Source organism: Vicugna pacos, chromosome 22 (assembly GCF_048564905.1).
Source record: "Vicugna pacos chromosome 22, VicPac4, whole genome shotgun sequence".
Lineage (NCBI taxonomy): Eukaryota > Metazoa > Chordata > Mammalia > Artiodactyla > Camelidae > Vicugna > Vicugna pacos.
In genome coordinates this window covers 20453853-20474459 of record NC_133008.1, presented here as the reverse complement: position 1 = coordinate 20474459, position 20607 = coordinate 20453853, and the positions used below count along the sequence as shown (strand labels likewise).

At 54.5% G+C, this 20607-nt stretch overlaps 1 protein-coding gene and 1 non-coding gene across 2 annotated transcripts; both read right to left on the bottom strand.

The window, feature by feature from the left end:
- Positions 1-1415: 1415 nt before the first annotated feature.
- On the bottom strand, positions 1416-16747 carry ATP13A1 (ATPase 13A1). The gene is made up of 26 exons (XM_006199016.4): positions 16310-16747; positions 14041-14130; positions 13732-13922; positions 12282-12354; positions 11925-12080; positions 11752-11821; positions 11566-11672; positions 10854-10983; positions 10674-10729; positions 10027-10153; positions 9809-9946; positions 9609-9729; positions 9104-9261; positions 8649-8824; positions 8465-8575; positions 7290-7415; positions 6377-6485; positions 4653-4852; positions 4474-4570; positions 3838-3998; positions 3653-3767; positions 3371-3567; positions 2359-2501; positions 2069-2180; positions 1840-1983; positions 1416-1754 (listed from the first exon to the last, which is right to left on the bottom strand). Exons 1-26 carry the CDS (start codon positions 16712-16714, stop codon positions 1644-1646), a joined length of 3624 nt encoding a protein of 1207 aa, XP_006199078.2. The 5' UTR covers positions 16715-16747; the 3' UTR covers positions 1416-1643.
- A 3298-nt stretch (positions 16748-20045) lies between these two features.
- On the bottom strand, positions 20046-20118 carry TRNAA-UGC (transfer RNA alanine (anticodon UGC)). Its single transcript has one exon. It is a non-coding gene; the product is annotated as a tRNA-Ala (tRNA).
- Positions 20119-20607: the final 489 nt, after the last annotated feature.

Here is a 20607-nt window from a genome sequence, read left to right as displayed (position 1 = left end):
TCCCGTTACCGGCTCTCTGCAGGTTCCCAAAACCCCAGCACACTCCCGCTATAGTGAGCCCACGGAGTCGGGTTGGCCCGAGAAGCCTCCTGTCGCCAAACCTTCCACATTTTATGACCCAGTGACGCCCCCACCGGGGGTCTCTTGGACCTCTGAACCCATCCCAGCCCGACTGGGGCCATGGGAGCCCCCTAGTGGAGGTCGATGTCCTGCCGGATTCCAGCCCACTTTCAAATCCTCTAACACTCTGCGGCTGCGGACACTACTAGGGGACCCCAGGTAATGCTCAGTGCTGTATCAGGCTCTTGAGGCCCTGATCACAGCGCAGCTAGAGCAACCCTAGCGCCCTTCTCAGGAACGGAGGGCAGAGACCGTTGTATTGAGTCCCCCCAAAATCCCCAGCAGACCCTAAGTCCAGAGTGCTCCCCTTCTGATGGCTTTAAATTGCCTTAAATTGTCTTATTGATTCCACATGGCCACAGCAGCCCCTATGCTGGGTGGGGTCTGGCACCCCTACCCCTCCAGAAACCCTGGACAGTGCTCAGGGCCCACGTGATGCTCACAGCTGGTCCCTGCCCCTTCCCTGCTTTGGCTCCCAGGGCTTTCCTTGGGCTGTTTGCCACACTCTTGATGGGGAAGCCAGTCAGGGATGGGCTGCTGAGGATGACCAAGGGGCAAAGGCAGGAAAAGGCAGAGAGCTCCTCACTGAGCGAAGGGCGAGGTTGTCCAAAAGCCTGGGCCTGGGTTCCCTGGCCTAAGGTGGTCACATGCAGCTTGTCAGTTATAAAATGCACCCACACCACATACTCTGGCATTTCTGGCTGGAAACAAAGTTTTTGGCTGTTGAGAAGGCAAGGAATCTGACTGTTGCTTCACTTTCATGCTACCTACTCCACAATTCCTGAGCTGCAGCTGAGTGAGCAGCTTTTGAAAGGAAGGGTAGTGTCAGTACAAGAGTCAGGCTGTAGGTCAAAGTCTGGCTGTGATGTGACAAGGCAATGGCACTCATGTGGCACAGAACCCTGAGTGGGACCCGAGTCAGTATTTGTAATGATTCAGACTAAACTTCCTCATCCTAAGACACCATGAGAGGAAGGCATGCTGTTATTTTGCAGATTATTGAAAAGGGAAAAATGCCAATGATCCTAAGACTCCCCTCAGTGCCTGAGGTTGCCTGAGGTTGTCAAAACATGAAGCCGAGAGACCACAGAAATGTGGCAGTGCTTGTGAAACCAGGAAATGTGCAGAGCTCTCTGGGCTCTGAGCTTGGCCTGTCCAAGAGCTGAAATGTGTTGCAGAGAGAGATTAGAACTTCACATGGCCCAGGAGGGTGCCAGGACCTTCCTCAGTGAACACCCTGCCCCCCACCCACCCAATGACCCCTTCTGTGGCACAGAGAGAGATGGAGGCAGAGCTTTTAAAATCATGGATGCTGCTTTATTTACCAAAGGGGCTGGCCCAGGGCTGGTTCTGCCAGCCAGGCCCTCAGACGGCCATAGTAGGTAGGGTGGGGGTGTCCCAGTTCAGTCTTGGTGGGCAAGGCCAAATCAGCCTCACCGTGGGGGCAGTGTTCCCTCCTGGGGCCCTTGTAGGGCTCCTGCCCAGCGGCAGCAGGGTGGGCAGCAGGTGCCAGCACCGCCGTCTCAGGAAGGCACTTTCAGCTTTGGAGTCCCCAGGAAGAACTGCAGGACGCGGTCGGCCAGGAGTGCCAAGCAGAAGTCCAGGAGCAGGACCTGGGCGATGACCAGCTTGAACTGTGGAGCAGGGAGTGCTGGTGAGTTGGGTGCCTGCTGATGGATCCAGGTTGAGTCCCAAGACCATGTCTAAGGGGCCACTCACCTCCACAGGGATGTCCACGAGTCCAAACTGGCTGTTGAAGTCAGGCGAGGAGCCAACTAGCAGGCCCACGATGGCCAGGAGAGACACGGCCAGGCTCCACACCAGAGGCCTGTTCTCGGGCAGGCTCTCCATGAAGGGTGGGCCCTGTGGGGACAAACGGATAGACAGCTGTGTGTTGTGGGGGCCCAGAGGGTGGGCAGGGTGTGCTCAGGCAGGGGCCAGGCCTCACCTTGTAGTTGATGGCGAAGGTGGCCATCTGCATGGCCATGGCCATGATGTACACTGTGCTGTTGACTAGGCTTGGCTCAAATTCTTTGTACAGGTCCACAAACTGCTCCTGCCTACAGGGAGACATGGGGGTCAGAGCCCCTGCAGAGAGCTAGGGCTCTGCTTGGCAGATCCTGCTGGCCTGGCCCTGGTCACCCAGGCCAACGCCAGTGTGTTCTTCCTGCCACCCTCTACCACAGGGATGCTGCCTCCTTTGGGAACACCCCATCCTACCCCAATGCAGGAACTCACTTCTCGGGGCTCCGGGCCTGGGCCTCACTGTACAGGTAGACGAGACTCACGAAGTGCACGCAGAACTGGAGCAGGACCGTGAGGATGGTATAGAGGTTGAAGATGTTGGGCAGGGGCCGCTCTCGGGAGAGGGTCTTGAGGGGCTGCAGCAGCAGGGTGGAGGTCAGGGCCCAGGGTCACCCTGCGGTCACCTGCCTACCCTGCTTCGTGGCAGGCCTTACAGAGAGTAGTCACCAAACTCTGGGGGTTATGGGTTGGCACCAGTCTCCAGAACCCTGCGCGCCCTCTAAACCTGCAGCCCAGATGCCATCCCAGCCTTGCTCAATGCCTAGGCTCTGTGCAGCAGCCACAAGGGGCTTAAGTTCCACCCCATCCTGGCTCTGGAATAAACTTAAAGCCCTCATTGTGGCTTACGGGGCGTGCATGGTCAACCAGTCCACCTTCCATCCTCCCTGGCCACCAGGGCCTCCTCGCATCAGCCCATGACCATCTTCGGAACATGCCCTTTCCTCCTAGCTCCTGTCCGGTTCCCACACTGGTTATGCACTGGTCTGAATGTCAGCATCACACAGGCTTCCCTGACCCATCCTGAGGCCACTCCCCACAGCCCGTGTGACTCACTTGGTGTTCTTCTCAGCACTGCGTACTTTCCGAGTGGCCTTGGTATTTGTTTCCCCATAGGTTCCCTCCACACCTGTGTGGCCCACCTGAGAACGCAGCCTGTGGACAGTGCTGGGTCCAAGTTGTGACACTCTGAAGCGCCTCAGAGGGCACCTACCCTGCCCCGATTCCCATTTGTAACTTGGGAATGATGGTTCCCACCCTGAGGGCTGCTGTGAGAACAAAACGGACAAGCAGTGACGCCTGTAAAAGCCTGCTCTGGCCCGAGCATTACTGGTCATCAATCCAAAAAGCCTCCCAGCACCACCGGGGCAGGCACTATGGCTCAGAAAAGCGCAGAGCACTGGGGGCTGGGGCGGGAGCCCCTGCTTTGCTCAGGGTCCTGGCCCACCTTGGAGCGGGAAATGAAGAGGAAACAGCCAGCCAGCAGCAGCCCCTGCAGCGTGGCCTGGAAGTCACTGAACTTGACTCCCTCCAGGTAGAGGACACTCTGGCTGTAGGCCAAGATGAGGGCATTGAGCGCCAGGATCTTGAACATCTGCAGCGTGGTCACCAGCGTGCAGCGGCCCTGCTTGATCACGTGGCAAACTGTGAGGGAAGGCAGGTGTGGGCATGGGTCCAGGTGGGACGGGTCTAGGGATGGGACAGGGGAGGAGCAGGGAGCAGGACTCACTGCACTGGATGGAGGAGAGCTTGGAGGTGAAGGGCGCTGCGATGCTGGCATCCCCCAGCTTCACGATGGGTGTGCTCTCGTCCTCCAGGTCCCGCAGCACCTGGCTCAGGCGGTCCTGTGAGGCAGGCAGCAGGGGGTGAGACCTGACCACAAGGGGGCGCTAGTGCTCCCCTTCTGAGACTCACCCGATGGGAGGCCAGCTGCTCCTCCGGGGGTGGGAGCCCCGACCTCTGCTTGGCCACTCTGGAGGTGGCCCTGCCTCCACTGTTGCTCAGGACGGGGCTGTCCCGGGGCCGCCGCCGCCGCTCGATGACCCGCTCAGGGGCGTTGGCCAGGAGGGCCACACCTGGTGGGAGAGTGTGTGTTAGAAGCCAGAGGGAGCCTGTCACCCCAGGCACCCCAGGTCTGTGAGGCCAGCATGGAGCATAGACCGGAGGGTCTGCTCAGTGCAGCTAGAGACCTCCCCATCTCACCCAACCACCCATCCCCAGAAGTGCCTCAGAGAGCCTGTCTTACTTTCCACAAACTACTTGAAAAACAAAACCCAGATAAAGCATGTAACACTAGACAGATCAAAACTGATTTCCAACAAAGGGGGTTCCCACTCTCCCAGAGGTCCTGGTGGCCCCTGCCACACTGTTCCTCACACACTTGTGTCCCTTCCTGGCCTTAGAGCCCTTCAGATCCCTAGTCCCACTGGCCCCTGACCCCATACCCTCACTACTGCCTCCTGGCAGAACTTGCCCAGTGATGTGTCCCTGATGCTATGCCAGTGTTGGCAGACAGTTAAGGAAGAAACAGCCCTCAAGCCCAGGGCTCACCCACGTCAGCATGCTTCAGGGCACCCACGTCATTGGTGCCGTCCCCACACATGAGGGTCACGTAGCCCAACTCCTTCAGGCTGGTGATGACAAACTCCTATTTGGGCAGAGATGGGCCAAGTGAGGGCTGTGTGCTGTCCCCAGGGCTCTGCCTGCCCTCTGCCACCCATGGTACCCACCTTCTGTTTGGGGGCCACTCGGGCAAACACCTGCACGTAGGGGATGAGGCGAAGCAGCAGCTGGGGGTCCTCAGCCTGCAGATGGGCCAGGCCATCGCCCGTGAGGCACAGTGCATGCTCCAGGGCCAGCGCCTTTGGGGAGCCTTGGGCCAGGGGCAGCACAATGCTGCCATCGATGGAGCGCCACTCGCATGGTTGACCTGCAGGGCCAGCGCCCAGGGTCAGGGATGGGGCACAGCTACTCAGGTGGACTTCCTCACTTGAACCCCACATGTGCAGTCCTAGCCTGTCCTCTCTGGAGCACCTTCGCGGCCCCCATCCCACCTTATTCCTCCCAACCCCGATCCACACCAACCTGTACCCCAGACCCTGGGCACCCTGCAGAGGGCATCCACAGAACCTTAGACACAGACAAAGGATCTGAAAACCCAGGGCTTGGGCCACTGACCTAAGATCATATGACAGACTCAAACTCAGGCAGCCTGACTTCCCCCTACCCCTGGGGCCCTGTCTGAAACTCTGTTCTCCTAGGGCCAGGGCACCCCGGACACTCCCCCTGGGCAGACTGCTTGTTAGCCACTTCCTGTTTCTAGCTGGCTGATCTAGGCACAGACACTGAGCACCAAGGGCAGCTGAGGGCAGCCCATCAGCCCTCTCAGCCTGGGCAGTTTGCCCTGAGCTGTCTCAGCCTGGAGGGAAAGCGAGCGCCACCTGGCTTTTGTTGTGGCTGTTTTGTTAGAGCAGCTTTGCTGGCCAATCAACAGTCTTGGCAGCCACCCCTGGGCCACCTGCCTACAATCTCCAGGCTCTGGAAAAGCCTAGAGCCTGGGTCTAGGACTGACACCTGGGATCAACAGTGCAGACTGAGAGAAGGGCTGGAGATTCTGGAGCCCTCCCTAGGCCAGGCCACCACACCAGCGCCCATCCCTGGTCTGCAGCCTGGCGACACTCCTTAGGAACAAGGTACATCCTGCTCCTAAGCCATGCTCTGCACTGGGTGCCATCCTATAGCATTTGACAGACTCCCTCCCCACCAGACAGAGGGGCTGGGACTTGGATCTACCCCTTAACTGGTCCAATTCTGAGGCACCACTTGCAAGCAATTTGGTTACTCTGGAGAGGTCAGAGACCATGAACTCTGAAGTCAGGACATGAGTTCAAATCCTTAGTCACAGTGTCACCAAGTGATGTAGGTGGGTGGGTTTACTTCTCTGTTTCGTTATCTTTAAGGGAGAGGTCCCAAACCCTGACCTGGCTGGCTTCCTCCTATGTGGTATGGAGATGGCAAGCCCTCCTGTGTGAGGTAAAGGGGCCAGCATGGTCTTCCAAACCAAGCCCTCTGCCCCAGGTCTGGCCATGCCAACCGTGAGCACCAGCAGTCCATGGGCTTAGGAGAGGAGCACTTGCTATGCACATGCCGCCAGCCAGGCCTAGGGTGGGCGGGAGGATATGAAACGTGGGCTGGTGTGATTACAACCAACTGCCTTAAGATTGTTAAGTCATCACTAGTCCTGGAACCAGTGACCGCCCACGTGCTGCTGCACAGGCTGGTGGGGGAGCTCCTTGGCCAGACAGCCCAAGCCTGAGCATGGGGCAGGGCTGTGATCCACAGGCCTGTGTCACAGGTACTAGATGCCACTGGGTGTGCACACAGGTAAGCCACTAGGCGGGAGCTGTTTCTTAGACTCAGGGTCCCCCCAGCTCATGACCACACGAAGCCTCACCTTTTTCTGTGGCAGGATGCAGGATCAGCGTGTGAGCCTTTTCAATGAAGTGCAGCTCCTGAGCCACGTGGCAGGCAGTGAGGGGGTTGTCACCGGTGATCATGACCACCTGAAGGGAGAGGGTGGAAGCTCAGTGGGTCAGAAATCCAGGCTAGAGACCTAGAGCCAAGTTCCCTCTAAGGAAGCCGTAGTGGGAGTTCTTGGTCCCCTGAGAGGGATTGGGCTGCCAAGGGCCACAATCTGCCCCACCTGGTGGTTTTTCCTACAATGGATATGTTTACTTGTGTCTTTCAAAGAACACCAATAGCCTTCATCTATAATGCAAACTAAGAACCAGCTCTCGGCATGGGCAGGCATGGGCACTCTGGGCTTCGTAGATGCCCTAGGTAGGGGTTGGGGATGGGTATGACACAAGCTCCAGCCTCCTGGCTTAGACCCCGGTGATGGGAACATGGGCCTTCACTGCTTAGGGCCAGGTGAGGACTAATCATGTCACCTCCCTGTTACACTGCCGGTTCACCTCCCACACCCTAAACTATATCCTGACTCCCAAACTAGACAATGCAAACCACCAGGACTGACAGATAAAAGCCACTGGGTCAGACATGGCCTGTCTGTGTGCTGCCTCCACATCCTCCGACCCAGCCCTCATCTCCCAGGGATACTAGGGGCCCAGGGAAATGATGTGCAAAGGGTGGACACAGGCCGGGTCCCAGAGCATCCTCAGGCCCAGGATAGGACTAGTACCCAAGCCATGGGGGAGCTCAGCCAAAATCCACTGAATCTTTGCCTCCAACACCCGAGACACACTGAGGATGGAACTGTCCTCTACTGTCACATCCCCCCTCCCTGTAAGGAGTGACCAAGACTGCCCACCCATGGGGCTTGCTGGGGAGGGGTCCAGTGGCCGTACCCGGTGGGAGGCATTCTGGATCTCGCGGATCACAGCCTTGGAGTCAGCCTTGAGTGGGCAGGAGACCACAATGAAGCCGACGAACTTGAGGTTGCACTCCAGGGCCTCACGCTTGACCTCTCGGGCCTGTGGATGAACATAGGAGTGCCCTCATGACCTGTCCCTCCCCCTCCATTTTCCAGGCTCTAACAGGGAAGGCCCTATCCTTGCAGGAGGGACACTAGAGGGTCAGAAGGTGAGAGGTGTGCCACCCTGGTGGCAGAGGGGCCCAGTGGTGGCTGGGTGGTCCTGGCCACCCGATGGTGCCTCTATACCCCCTAGTGTGGACAACAGCGAGCTCCTCTGACTCAGCTTCCAAGACAGGAAAGTTGGGACTCTCCTTTGATGACCACTGAGCATGAGTTCACCCTCTATTTTATACCAGAAACCAAAAAATCTCCACCCTCAAGGAGCCTGCCTTCTCTTGCAGGAGACATGTAATAAAGAAAACCACAGAAATCAGAGCATTGAGTACCACGAGAGAGAAGGCAGGGGAACGGGGCAGAGAGGGTTGTGAGTGGCACAAAGCACGGTGGTTCTGAGGGTGTCTGTGACAAGGCTCAAGAATGGGCCTTGACTAGGGCTCTGAACACAGAGGTGTGACCTGGTTAGTGTACATTCTGGAAGGCTCTCATGGCTACTGGGTCCAAGCAGATGGGAGCCACTTGGATGAGGGCCAAGATAGAAGCAGGTAAAAGAGCAGTGTTGGTGGTGGAGGTGGGAGGAGAGCCTACAGCCGATGGGACGTGGGATGTGACTGAGGGCTGGGGATGTCCCAAGACCATGCAGTGACCAGGTAGTTGGGCAGGGCAGGGGTGGAGTTGGGCTGGAGATGGAGTCTAAGGTGCTTCCAGGAACCCCCCAAGGTGGTGTGAGGACCCATGGGTGTGAGGATAGCAGGTGAGGCCTGGGTGTGCTCTCTAGGGAGCAGTCCTGGGCTCTGGGATGGGATGGGGTCTCATGGAGGGTGGGGCATGCATGGGAGGAGAAGGTATCAAGGATTGAGTGCCACTGGGGCCTCCAAGGTTAAAGTCTGGGGAGGAAGAAGACCAAATTGTACATGCTCACGGTGGTGCTACAGGGGATTTAAGGTAACATGGACGATGGGCTGGCAGGTGGGGAGCCTGGACCCTTACCTGCTGGTGGGTGAGGTGCCCCAACTCCTTGTACCCCAGCGCCAGGACACGGGCTCCTTCCCGGGAAATCTCCGTGTGGATGTGGTGGTAGTCATTTGGGCACTGGGCGAACTGCAGGGAACGCAGGGGGATGTCACCGACCGCCCCACCCCCACCCCCTCCCCCCGGGCCGGGGCTGGCTCACCATGGAGTGCAGGGTTTCGGGGGCCCCCTTCACAGCCGCGATGTAGCAGAGGTCGGTGGAGCCGAGCTTCTCATAGGAGGCGAGCACGGACATTCGCTTTAGGGCACTGGCAAAATGAAAGCGCTGGTGAATTTTCAGCCCCTGAGTTTTAATACTTCGGGGGAATACTTTCTCATCTGGAAACAAATAAGCACGAGTCCTGAGGGCCTTCGCTCCAAAGAGGCAGCCAAGCCCCCGCCTGCCCCCTCCGAGCCCTTCCTCCCTCCGCCCCCTTCCTCCCACATCCTCCAGATCCGGGGCCTGCAGGAACTCCTGGCTCCGGGAGGGGTCAGAGCTGGGAGATCTGGCCGTGAAGGACCCTACTCCAGGTCAGAGGTGAGCCTGTGCCCACCCGCTTGCCCAAGCTGGACACACAGGTATCTGAGAGGTACAGCCCGCCTGCATAAGCCCCTCACCTTTGGTCAGCGTCCAGTCTACGGCCGTCAGCATGGCTTTCTCAAGGGGGTCACCCACAAGGGTGCCGTCATCCAGCTGCATGAGGGAGTGGCACGAGGCCAGAGCCCGGTGTGTTTCTATGGGGATGTGGGACACAGGGGTCACCTCCTTCCCATCTCTGCAAGGATGAGGAACAGCTCGTTACAAGGTGGAAGAACCCCTGGCAAGTGCCACTCAGGATGAGGGACAGGCCCCCATGCCCCTTGCCAGTCACTGTGGGGAGGATGCGGGGTGTTAGCTTGGTCCTTGTGACACCTGCACCTGTCTCACAGATGCCCCCAGAGGTCACGTGGTTGTCTGGGGCCCAAGCTGAGCCCCTGCCACTGTCACTCACATTGAGGACTGCCTGGGGAGTGGACCTCTGTGGTAGGGTCTGTGACAGGCCCTCACTTCGAAGGCTTGGGCTGGGCAGCTGTCTGTCCCGAGCTCCCAGAAAGCCTTGCCACCCAGACTCCCCATGCTCACCGGAGCCCAGCCACACCGCGCACCACCAGGCTGTCGCTGGTCAAGGTCCCTGTCTTGTCAAAGCAGCACACCTCCACCTTGCCGGCGAAGGGGATCCGGAATGGTTCCGTGCAGTACATGTCTGGGAGGTGGGAGCCAGGGTCAGGGGTCCTGTCAGGGCCCAGCCCGCTGGGGACCCCAGCCCTGCCCCAGAAACTCACAGAGCTTGGCCAGAGCAATGAGGGAGGTGTTGACGGCCAGAGACAGCTCAATGGGCAGCTCAGGGGGCACGACTGAAGTGAGGATCAGCGTGCATTCCAGAAACAGCTTGTAGCGGTTCCGGCTGGGGTCCTTGGTACCTGCAAAGACAAGGCCTGCCAGCCTGGGGGCCACAGGCATGGGACCCGGCAGATGTGGCGGAGGAGGTCATGATGCTTACCTTCGATCCACACGTAGGCAGCTGCTGCAATGGCAAAGACGAGGAGGAAGAGGATGAAGATGAAGGTCTCCAGGTTGTTCGCTGTCACCCTCTTGACCCCGAAGAGGATCGTGCGCAGCAGCTTGCCCTGGAGGGACAGAGGGATGGAGGTCTTTCCTGGGAGGGTGGCAGCCTCCCAGGCCTAAAAGCATCAGGGCCAGATTCTCCCTCTGCTGAGGAGGAGCGCCTGCCCCGGCCGGACACAGCTATGTGGGCAGCTGCAACCCAGCTGACAGCACATATAGAGTTAGAGACCAATGGCTGAAGCCTGGGGGTCGGGGAAGGAAGTGGCCAAGATGAGGGGGATGAGTTATCCAGGAGGTCTGACCATCACCTCTACCAGAGAGCCCTCATGCCGCCTGAGGAGAGTTTACAAAGGCTGTGATCACAGATCCCCAAGCCTGCTGCTGTCTGTGCTCCTCACCAGAACCTGAGTGGGGAGAGTGGGCCTGGTCTGGGGCTTGTCTCTGCGCTCTGGCCCTCAGCCCAGTACAGGCTGTCAGGGAGACTGTGGGGTGGACATTGTGGGGTCTGAAAAAGTTGCCTTTGCAACTGTCCACCATCTGTCCCAGGGACCACCCTCCTCAGAAGTGGGCAAGGTGCCGCACCTGGGATGTGTTGAATCCAGTCCTCAGGACGTACGCCACACACCCGTTGTCGACCGCTGGGGAGACAAAGCAGAGCCATCATTTGTGTCTGCTTGTCCCGATTCTCTCAGAGCCAAGCAGATGTCGGAGGTGTGGAGACGGTGGGGCTAGGATACCCCCAGACGCCCCTGAGGCACCTACGCTTCAGGCCGGTGGTGGCCTTCTGGGGGGGGATGTGCTGAACCACCTTGGTGCCCCCAAAGATGACATGGAGCCGGGAGTCGGCCTGGAGGTCCAGAACTCGGCTGGGGCTGAGGTCTTCGATGGGCTCCTGGGAGGAGGGGAGGATGGTAAAGTTGATGGCTAGTCCCACCTTGGCCTCCTTCTCTGACCCCAGTCTGGAGAGCTGGACCCTGGGGCTGGGAGGAGCCCGCCTGACCTTACAGGGCTCCCCACCCAACCTGGTGTACCTCGTCAGGGGTAGGGCCCTGCTTTCTCTTCTCTCCTGCATGTGCAACAATGACTCCCTGTAACCCTGAAACTGGACTCACCCCAGATTCACAGCTCCCCCACCCCATTCCTGTCAGCCACCTCAGCCTGAGGGCTCAGGATGCCTGATACCCCATGATGCTCCTGACCTCTTATCTTCATCCCTCTCCTTATTACCACCCAGCTCCCCTCTGTCCAGCATGCTGACCCGCCAGGAAACCCAGCAGCTCCATCAGATGCTGTGCCCCCTCTATCTGCCTCCTGTCTCCTGGGCTGGGGGCTCGTCCCTCCTCCATCTGCATCTGGGCAGGATCCTGGCCAAGCTACCTGCCCTTCCCCGGCCTGTTTCCTCCTCAGTGAATGGGATAGCGACATGCCTGAGCAGACTGAGGACCGCCTCTCTCCCCCACTCCTGACCCAGCACCTTCATCTGGGGCACTGACTCTCCGGTGAGCATGGCCTCATCCACAATGCAGCGGCCCCGCAACAGCAGCACGTCGCATGGCACCAGGTTCTCCTGCGGAGAGCGGCCTGCAGGCCAGGGACGGGAGGTTTGGACAGAAGCCTGAGGCAGGGGCTCCCACTGGCATGGAGCAGGACTGGGCCTCACCGATTGAGACAATGTCTCCGGGAACAATCTCATCGCTGGCGACGGGCCTCCACTTCCGGCTTCGGTAGACCTGGGCCGGGGTGGTGAATCGTTAGCTTTGGGGAGCACCCCCACCACACCCACCCCAAGACTGCAGGGACCCTCCTACCCACCCGTCTCCCAACTGGCCACACCTGGATCATGTGGGGCTTGTTGCCCATCTTCCTGATCTCTGACATGTTCCGCATCTGCTGCTGCACCAGGGAGGCCTCGAAGGCCACCAGCATGGAGAGTGTGAAGACACTGTAGTACCAGTACTCATCCAGACACCAGAGTCCCACGCAGAACACCTGTGCGACACGGGCCTGTCTGTTTCCGGGAACGCAGGGAGATGCCTGAGGACTGGATGGTACACCAAGGGCCACTCTCCCCATGGGCTCTGATCACGAGGACAGGGAGCGGTTTTAGGGTCTGGATGTGGACACAGGTTGCGCTGGCTATGAAAGCCCCAAGGAACAGGGTGGGGGGAAGGGCCAGAGCTGCTGCTTTACCTGGAACACAAAGAAGGGCGCTGTGGCTCTCTCCTTGAACAGCTCTGAGAAGTCAGGCACCACCATCTCGGCCCTAAAAGAGATCAGACGCCATGCCCTGTTCACAGTGGGAGAACCCACTCGACACCTCTACTTGGGGGCACCAGAGGCCTTCTTAGGAAACTAGGAGCCCTGACGAGCTTCCGGACACCTGGGATGCTCCATTCAACTACGGCTCTCCTTGTCCACGAGACACTGGAGCAGGCACGCTGACTGCCCCTCTGCGTGGCGCTGGTGCGAGGTGAGGGAGGCAAGATACTATCTTCTGGATGAATGACAAGGGAAGAGGAGAAGGAACGACGGACTGTGGGACAGGACCCCTGAAGCTGCACAGAGGAGGCCTGGCAGCGGGTGCTGTGGCAACTCCCTGGGGCCTGAAATACAGGGCCTGAGCCCCACCAACTATGGAGCTGAAATTTGCCAAAGACTCCGTGAATAAAAGCCCTGGAATTCGAGGAGCGGGGCCCAAGGCATGTTCTGCAGCACTGTGTGTGGTGGCCCTGTCTGGCCAGGTCAACTAGGGCCACCTCACCCTGCCCTGGAGAACTGGAGGGATGTCCAGGACATGGGATTTGAGAAAAAGAAACTGCAGTGGCCCCACTGCAATAAAAATTAATGGAGCCCCACCCTGGATTGTGTGGGGTGCCTCTGCATAAGGGAGGGTGGTGTGAAAGGAGACATCTCAGGCTGCCGGGGGTGGGGGGAGGATCAGTAACCGTTTTCTATAAACCTTCCTATTAGATCACTGGTTGTGGTAACGTGTTTGTAACTTGTGAAAAGCAATTAGGTGAAGAAATGATTCCTGAGAGGTTCTGAGCATTTTCAGGTCAAGCGCAATTATCACCATGACCAGGACGGGGGCTTTGAAATCCAGCTCTGATCTCTTCCAGCCTCGTGTCAACACCGGTGGTTTTGGGGGAGATTAAAGGAGTGTGTACAGAGCATCTGTATTCTACCCCGTACAAATCAGAGCTGTTCTGATTACCGACATCTTTTGAAATCACCATTCATAAAGTGTTGGGATATGTATGATTAAGAATGGCAGGAATTCACATTTATAGAAAGAATTTAAAAGAGGAAGTTTACAACAGCAAGACAAGGATGAGCAGCCCCGGGCTAGGCTCCCGTGAAGAGCTACACACGCCACGGGGAAGGGCTCCCAGCTGTGGCCCTCCAAGGGGGTTCCTATCAGCAGGGAAGTTTAGGGGAGACTAGACTAGAGCATGTTTCTCAAAGGACATCTGCCACATTACCTGGGATGTTCTGTTGAAAAGGTGGACTCCTCCAAACCACAGGGCATAAATGAACGGGAAAGGAGCCACTAGTTGGGACAGGGACCTGACCTGTGACCACAAGGCAGAGCCCTAGCCCCGTGACAGCAGGGGCAACGCACGAGGATGTCAAGACTCACTTGTTGCTCCCAAACTTCTTCTCGGCTGCGCGGATCTCCGAGTCCTCCTGGAACCCCCTATTGCTCTGGTAGTATGAGAAAGCATTTCCCACAGGAAAGGCCACGGGGAGGAAGCGCTTCTTCTCCAGGGCATCGTAGGAATACTTGATCTTCTGGAATTCGAAGGACAGCACCTCCTGCCCATCTTCCCCCTGTGGGAGGTGTGTGTGTGTGGCAGAGGCCCCTGACCTGGGAATGGCAGTGCCTGGAGAATCCCACACAAGCCCCACGCTGGGGAGGGGGAAGGTGCGTCCAGCAGGTGGTCCCTACCTCATCACGGTGCAGGGCCACGAGCTCTGTGGAGCCATTGTTGGGAGTCGGCACCACCTTCACGAAGGTCGCCTTGCTGGGGTCGTACTCCTGCCAGGGTCAAAGTGCTGCTTAAGCCCCAGCTCCACTGCCTCCACTCGGGGGAGGTGGTGGGCCCTGCAGCTCTGTGGACATGTTCTGGAACACGCCCCTGGGCTCTGGGTGCTGGCTTGGCCACTCCCCTGCCTGACACTGGGACAAGGGACAGCACTTTACTGTGCCTCTGGCCCCGCCCAGATCGTAAAGCTAGGATCACGAACAGCACCCAACACCCAGGGCTCTCCTGCTGAAGACTGACTCAGACAGGAAGAATGCTGTCCCTAGGAGCCAAGCCCTGTCACAGCCCACCTGGCCTGCTGCTCCTGCTCTGCCCTCCGCCCCCATTGCTATTGTTGCTGTTTCCTCGAGTGACACGGGAGAGGCGATGAGGCTCATCCTTGCTCAGCGAAGGGGCTTGGCACATGCTGTTTTCTCTGCCTGGATCGCATGGTCACACACCTGCTTCAAAGGCCTTTACTCCAACGTCACCATCTCAGGAAGCTGCCCCTGATGCTCCATCTAAGCTTACCTCACAAAGTCCTGGTCCTATTTTCTGTCTTTAGAACTGACGGCGGAGTACAAGTTCTAGCACCCCAACTAATGCCAATGAAAGCAAGGAGTTTTGTGTTTGGTTCACTGCTATTTCCCCAGCACCTGATAGGTGGAGGGGCTGAATGGAGCTGAATTAGTGCTCCCTCATTCTGTGAGCTGCATCCATCCTAACTGCTCCACCAGAGGCGGTGACCCTGAGAAACAAAGCCCTGCCCCTCTAGGAGTTCACGGGCCACCAAAGCAGGCAGAACATAACGACAAAAGACATAACTGTAAACTCTGGTGACGCCATGGAAAAAAGTGCAAAACCACGGAAAAAAGTGCAAAGCCGGGCAAGTCCATTTCAGGCACTTTGCAGATGTCACCACAGTTTCTTCTTACAATGGCACCCTGAGGGAGGTGTTACGGTTCTCACTTTACACAAGGGGAAACTGAAACCCAGAGAGCAGAAGCACCCCTGTCTGAAATCTCTCATGCAAACCCAGACCTGCCTGTCCCAACCCTATAGCTGCTTAGCTCTTCTTTCTTCTCCATCCCTGGAGAGGAAGTTAATAGTCACACTTTTCAGCTGCAGGCTAAAAAGCAGTTGGAAGTTTTGGAGTGTCAGCCCCCTTCCCCCAACTCCTCTCCTTTCTTTTGTCCCTTGCTGGGGTCTTAGTTCGTCCTGACTTGCAGCCACTAACTCCAGAAGGTTCAGTCCTGCCCCTGGATGAGAAAGATTTCGCTTTCTCAGAAGAGAAAGAGGATTCAGTCTACATTTGTAGTCAGAGACGGGGGCTCCTTCTCTGTAGCCCTCGGTGCTGTTCTGTTTCTTCCTTCAGCAAACGCATGCCTGGGATCAGAGGGGAGGCTGGCTGGAGGCGGACCTCAGGGCCCATGGCTCCAAACAGGCCGGTGTCATCAGACACAGGCCCAGAGGACAGTGACACAGTCACTGATATCAACTGTTCATCCAGATCTCAGGACTAAGGGTCACGTGCACTACCTTGCTCTTGTATTCTGAGGGCAGTGCTCACTACCATCACCCTCCTCTTGCAGATGGACATAAAGAGACCCCAAGCAGTTAAGCCACTTGCTCACAAATAGCTCCTGCTCCTCTTAAACGCTGCTGTTAACTGCATTTCAAGCTCATTTGGGTCGTGGTGGTGGGATAGGGGGTGGCTCTGAGCACTGGCCAGCAGTACTGATGCTCAGTTCTCAAACCACGCCCCACAGACGGGAAAACCCATCCCACAGATCTAGCCTCACATCTGAAAAGCAAGATAGGAGACAGACAACAAAGAACGTAGGACCGTTTACGGGATAAACAACCGAGTACTCGCTGGCATGGGAGCTAGCTTTAACAAGCCCTACCGAAAGGCGACACATGCAAGGCCCTGCGCTAAGCTTTTAACAGGTATTACCTTATGCAATTTAAACGAACATACCACGGAAGGGAAGTAACCTGCGCAGGGCTGTACAGCCAAGTCAGCAGCGGGGCCAGGACTTAGGTAGCGTTAAAGGGCGGAGGGTGCCGCTGGGGACCCAGGCCCTGCAGATTAGAGACCAGACCGGGTTGCGGACGGACACGAACTCAGTGGCTGGGATCCGCGGTGAGACCCAACCATGCCGGGGGTCAGGCTCGTGCGCGCGCACTTACCGGGGTGCAGGTGAGCGCGCAGTGCGCGTGCACGGACCAATGCCCCGAGAGGACGGTGAGAGCGTGCGCGAGGCAGATGGTGGCGAGCACGAGCAGCGCGGCCTCGGGGATCTGCACCCAGCTGCTGCCCCAGCCCCAGTAGCCGGCGGCCGCGGCGCCCAGCCAGGCTGGGTAGAGCAGCCCTGCGAACGGCAGCACCGAGAGGCGCCGCAGCAGCGCTAGCCGTCTGTACGGCCACACGGCGGCGACCAGCTCGTCGCCGCTCGCTATGAGCGCCGGCCCGGCGGCAAGGAGAGTGCGCGGCTGCGGCTTGGGCTTAGGCTGCCCGGCGGGCCGGGCCCCGCAAGGCCGAGCCCCGCAAGGCACCGCATTGCCCGCCGCCGCCGCCGCCGCCGCCGCCGCCATCTTTCCCAGCGCCGTGCTCGCTTCCGGGCAGAGGCACCGGCTCACTTCCGATGTCTTACTTCCGGTAAACCCTGGGCGCCGCCATAGCAGCAGGGACTAAGAAGAGCCAAGGCAACGTAGAGGTCTGGGTCTGGGAGTGGCTGCTCAGGCCACCGCCATGACAGGCTGTGGCCGGAAGAAGAGTCAGGGCGCCGCCATGACAGAGAGGGCTTGAAAAGGGCCAAGGCAGCCTGCCTGCTCTGCCACGCCGGACTGAGACCGGAAAAGACGAGGCAAGGCGGGCGGGGCGCCACCATGACAACCTAAACCGGAAGAGGCGAGTCCACCTCGGAGACGGCTCTGTAGGGGTCATGAGGGGCGGAGCCTGGACACTGAGGAGGCGGGGCCAAAGAAGCACCAGCGATCAGGCGGCGGGGCTTGTGAGGGGGTGGTGGTCGGGTGGGGTTCCAGGTCGATCTAGCCCCAGAGAGAGGCCCTTTCTTCGAGGTCTTTGGCTCCGGGCTGGTGGCCTTAGGGAGCGAAGACCGGACAGCCATACGTGACAAGAGGCATCATGTAATAAATAATAATTACACACAGATAACTATGTTAACCTAAGAATATGGAAAATTGGTGTTTATTTGAAATGATACATTTTTCTGTATTATTTATTTTTCTGTTATGTAAATGCTACTGTTTGAACAAAACTACAAGTGTCAATTAATATTATAGCACTTAGGTACTAGTAGAAAACACATCAGACAATATGCTTAAGAAAAATGTGTCTATATATGTTTATAATGTTTCTGTCCTCCGATACAGCAATTTATTTGAACTACTTTTTAAACTCTGTTGGATATAAAAAGTGTAGGTTATATTGTTCCATATTCTTCAGATTTTTTAAAACTGAAGTTTAGTTGATTTACGATGTGTTAGTTTCTGGTGTACAGCATAGTGATTCAGTTATATATATATGTTCTTTTTCATATTCTTTTTCATTATACATTAAGATAGTGAATGTAGTTCCCTGTGCTATACCTTAAGACCTTGTTGCTGATCTATTTTATATATAGTAGTTTATATCTCCTAATCCCAAACTCCTAATCTTAAGATTCTTAAGATACAGTATGTAAGACTGCAAAAGAACATAAATGCTATAGGACTTAGATAATATTCTATAATTAATAAAAATAAGATGACATTTCTTTCTGTCCCATATTATACAGTAGGATATTTTTACTCTTTTAAGTTTTCTGTTCCAGTAACACTTCTCTGAATGGACTGCAACCTTTACATTCTTTTCTTTTATGTAGTGTTAATACTGAGATGACATCACTTTGACTTGCTTCTCTGCTCTGAGCAAGCCCGTAATTACTCAGGTTCTCGGTGTCATTCCAGTGTGATGACATCAAGCTAAATATTCTCCCATCTAAAGCTTTTCAGCATGAATTTTACTAACTAGCAACAATGAGCTTTTTGACTTGTAGGAATTCGTTCAGAGGTCTCCAAAACAGGTTTGTTTTGTAGACCAGCTATTTGTCAGTCAGGTCTTTGCATCTATAAATTCATCATACACCACTCTTAGTGTCCAAAATATTCATCATTTTTGAACACTCCGAAGCACATTGGATATCATAAGTTAAACATCCCTTTTTTAGGGGGTATGGTTTTAAAGCACAGAGGCAGTTTGAGATTGTGAAATCAGAGTTGGATTCCAAATAGTTACATTTAAGAAGGAAACCGAGAATGTCGCATTTAATTTGACTGCCCCCTTCTGGTGACTTTTTGAATTCCCAAGCAGTCTTATTTAAAAAACTGAGTCAGTTTGCCGCGTGAGTTTTTGTTACAACCAACACATAATGTCCAATTTAGGGGCAGTTAGTCCTTGTCTTGCCTCTTCAAACATCATCAAAGTGTTTTGGAGAAACAGCATGTAAATTTCTGCTTAACTATAATTGTTTTCTCCATTTTAATCTTCAATACATTTTCAAATTAGAGAAAGACATTTTATTTTCTCACACTGAAAAGAGATTTTATGGCGGGCCAACTTAAAAAAAAAACAACCCTTTATTTCATTAGAGCAGTTTCAGGTGCAAGCAAAATTGAAAGAAAGTTACAGCGATTTCCTAGGTATCACAATCTCCCACACATTTATAGCCTGCTAGTTTATCAACCTCCTCTACCAGAGTGGTACATTGTTAGAATTGACGAACCTACATTGACACATCATAATCACTCAGTCTACAGTTAGACCTAGGGTTCACTTTTGGCATTGTACGTTCTATGGGTTTGGACAAATATATAATGAGGTGCATCCATCATTATAGTATCATAGCAGTGTGTAGCCTTTTCAGACTGGCTTCTTCTCTTAGTACTGCATTTTAGGTTCTTTGAGGTCTTTTCATGGCTTGATAGCTCATTTCTTTTTATCACTGAGTAAGATTCCATTATCCAGATGGACCACAGCTTATTTATCCATTCCCTTAATGAAGTACATCTTGGTTGCTTCCAAGTTTTGAAAACTATGAGTAATATTACTAGACACATCCATGTTTCCAGTAAGATATAACTGACATATAACATTGTATAAATTTAAGGTGTACAACATGGTAATTTGATACATGTATGTATTACACAATGATTACCATAATAAAGTTAGTTAATATGTCCATCACCTCACAGTTACCTCTCTTAGCAACTTTCAAGTATACAGTACAGTGTTTTTAACTATCATCACCATGCTGTATGTTACCTCCCTAGAACGTATTCATCTTATATTTGGAAGTTTGTACCCTCTAGCCAACCTCTCTTCATTTCCCCCACCCTTTGGTTTTTGGCGACCACCATTCTACTCGAGTTCCATGTTTTTAGATTTCCCATATAAATCATATCGATCATGCAATATTTGTCTTTCTCTGTCTGACTTTCACTTAGCATAATGCCCTCAAGGTACATCCATGGTGTCTCAAATGGCAGGATTTCCTTCTTTTTAAGGCTGAATAATATTCATATGTATATATCACATTTTGTTAATATATGTATTTGTAATATACATATTTGTTATATCTATACATGTATGTATATATGTTTGTAATATGTGTATGTTTCACATTTTCTTTATCCATACATTGGTCAAAGAACATTTAGGTTGTTTCCAGGGCTTGGCTATTGTGCATAATGCTGCAGTGCACATGGGAGTGCAGATATCTCTTTGGGATGCTGATTTCATTTTCTTAGAGGTAGTGATTTCTTTTGCTTTGGATATATACGCAGAAGTATGATTGCTGGATCATATGTTTGCTCTATTTAAAAAAATTTGCTTTACATTTACTTATTAAAAAAAATTTTAAAACAGAGATACTGGGGATTGAACCCAGGACCTCATGCATGCAAAATATGTACTCTACCACTGAGCTATACCCTCCCCTGGTAACTCTGTTTTTAATTCTGTGAGGAGACGTCATGCCATTTTCCACAGTGGCCACACCAATTTCCATTCCCACCCATAGGGCACAGTTTTCTCCACATCCTCACCAGCCTTTTGATATCTCTTGTCTTTTTGATAATTGCCATTCTAGGAATGAGATGATATCTCGCTATGATTTTGATTTGCAATTCCCTGATGATTAGTGATGTAGGACACCTTTTCATGTACCTGCTGGTAATTTCTATGACTTTTGGAAAAATGCCTATTCAAATACTCTTCTCATTTTAAGATTGGATCGTTTCTCTTTTTGGCCATTGAGTTGTATGAGTTCCTTTTACATTTTGGATATTAACCCCTTACCATACATCTGGTGTGCAGCTGTTTTCTCCCATTCTGTATGTTGCCTTTTTAAATTATTTTTGTTGATTGCTTCTTTTACTGTGCAGAAGTTTTTAGTTTGATGTGGTCCCCCTCATTAACTTTTATT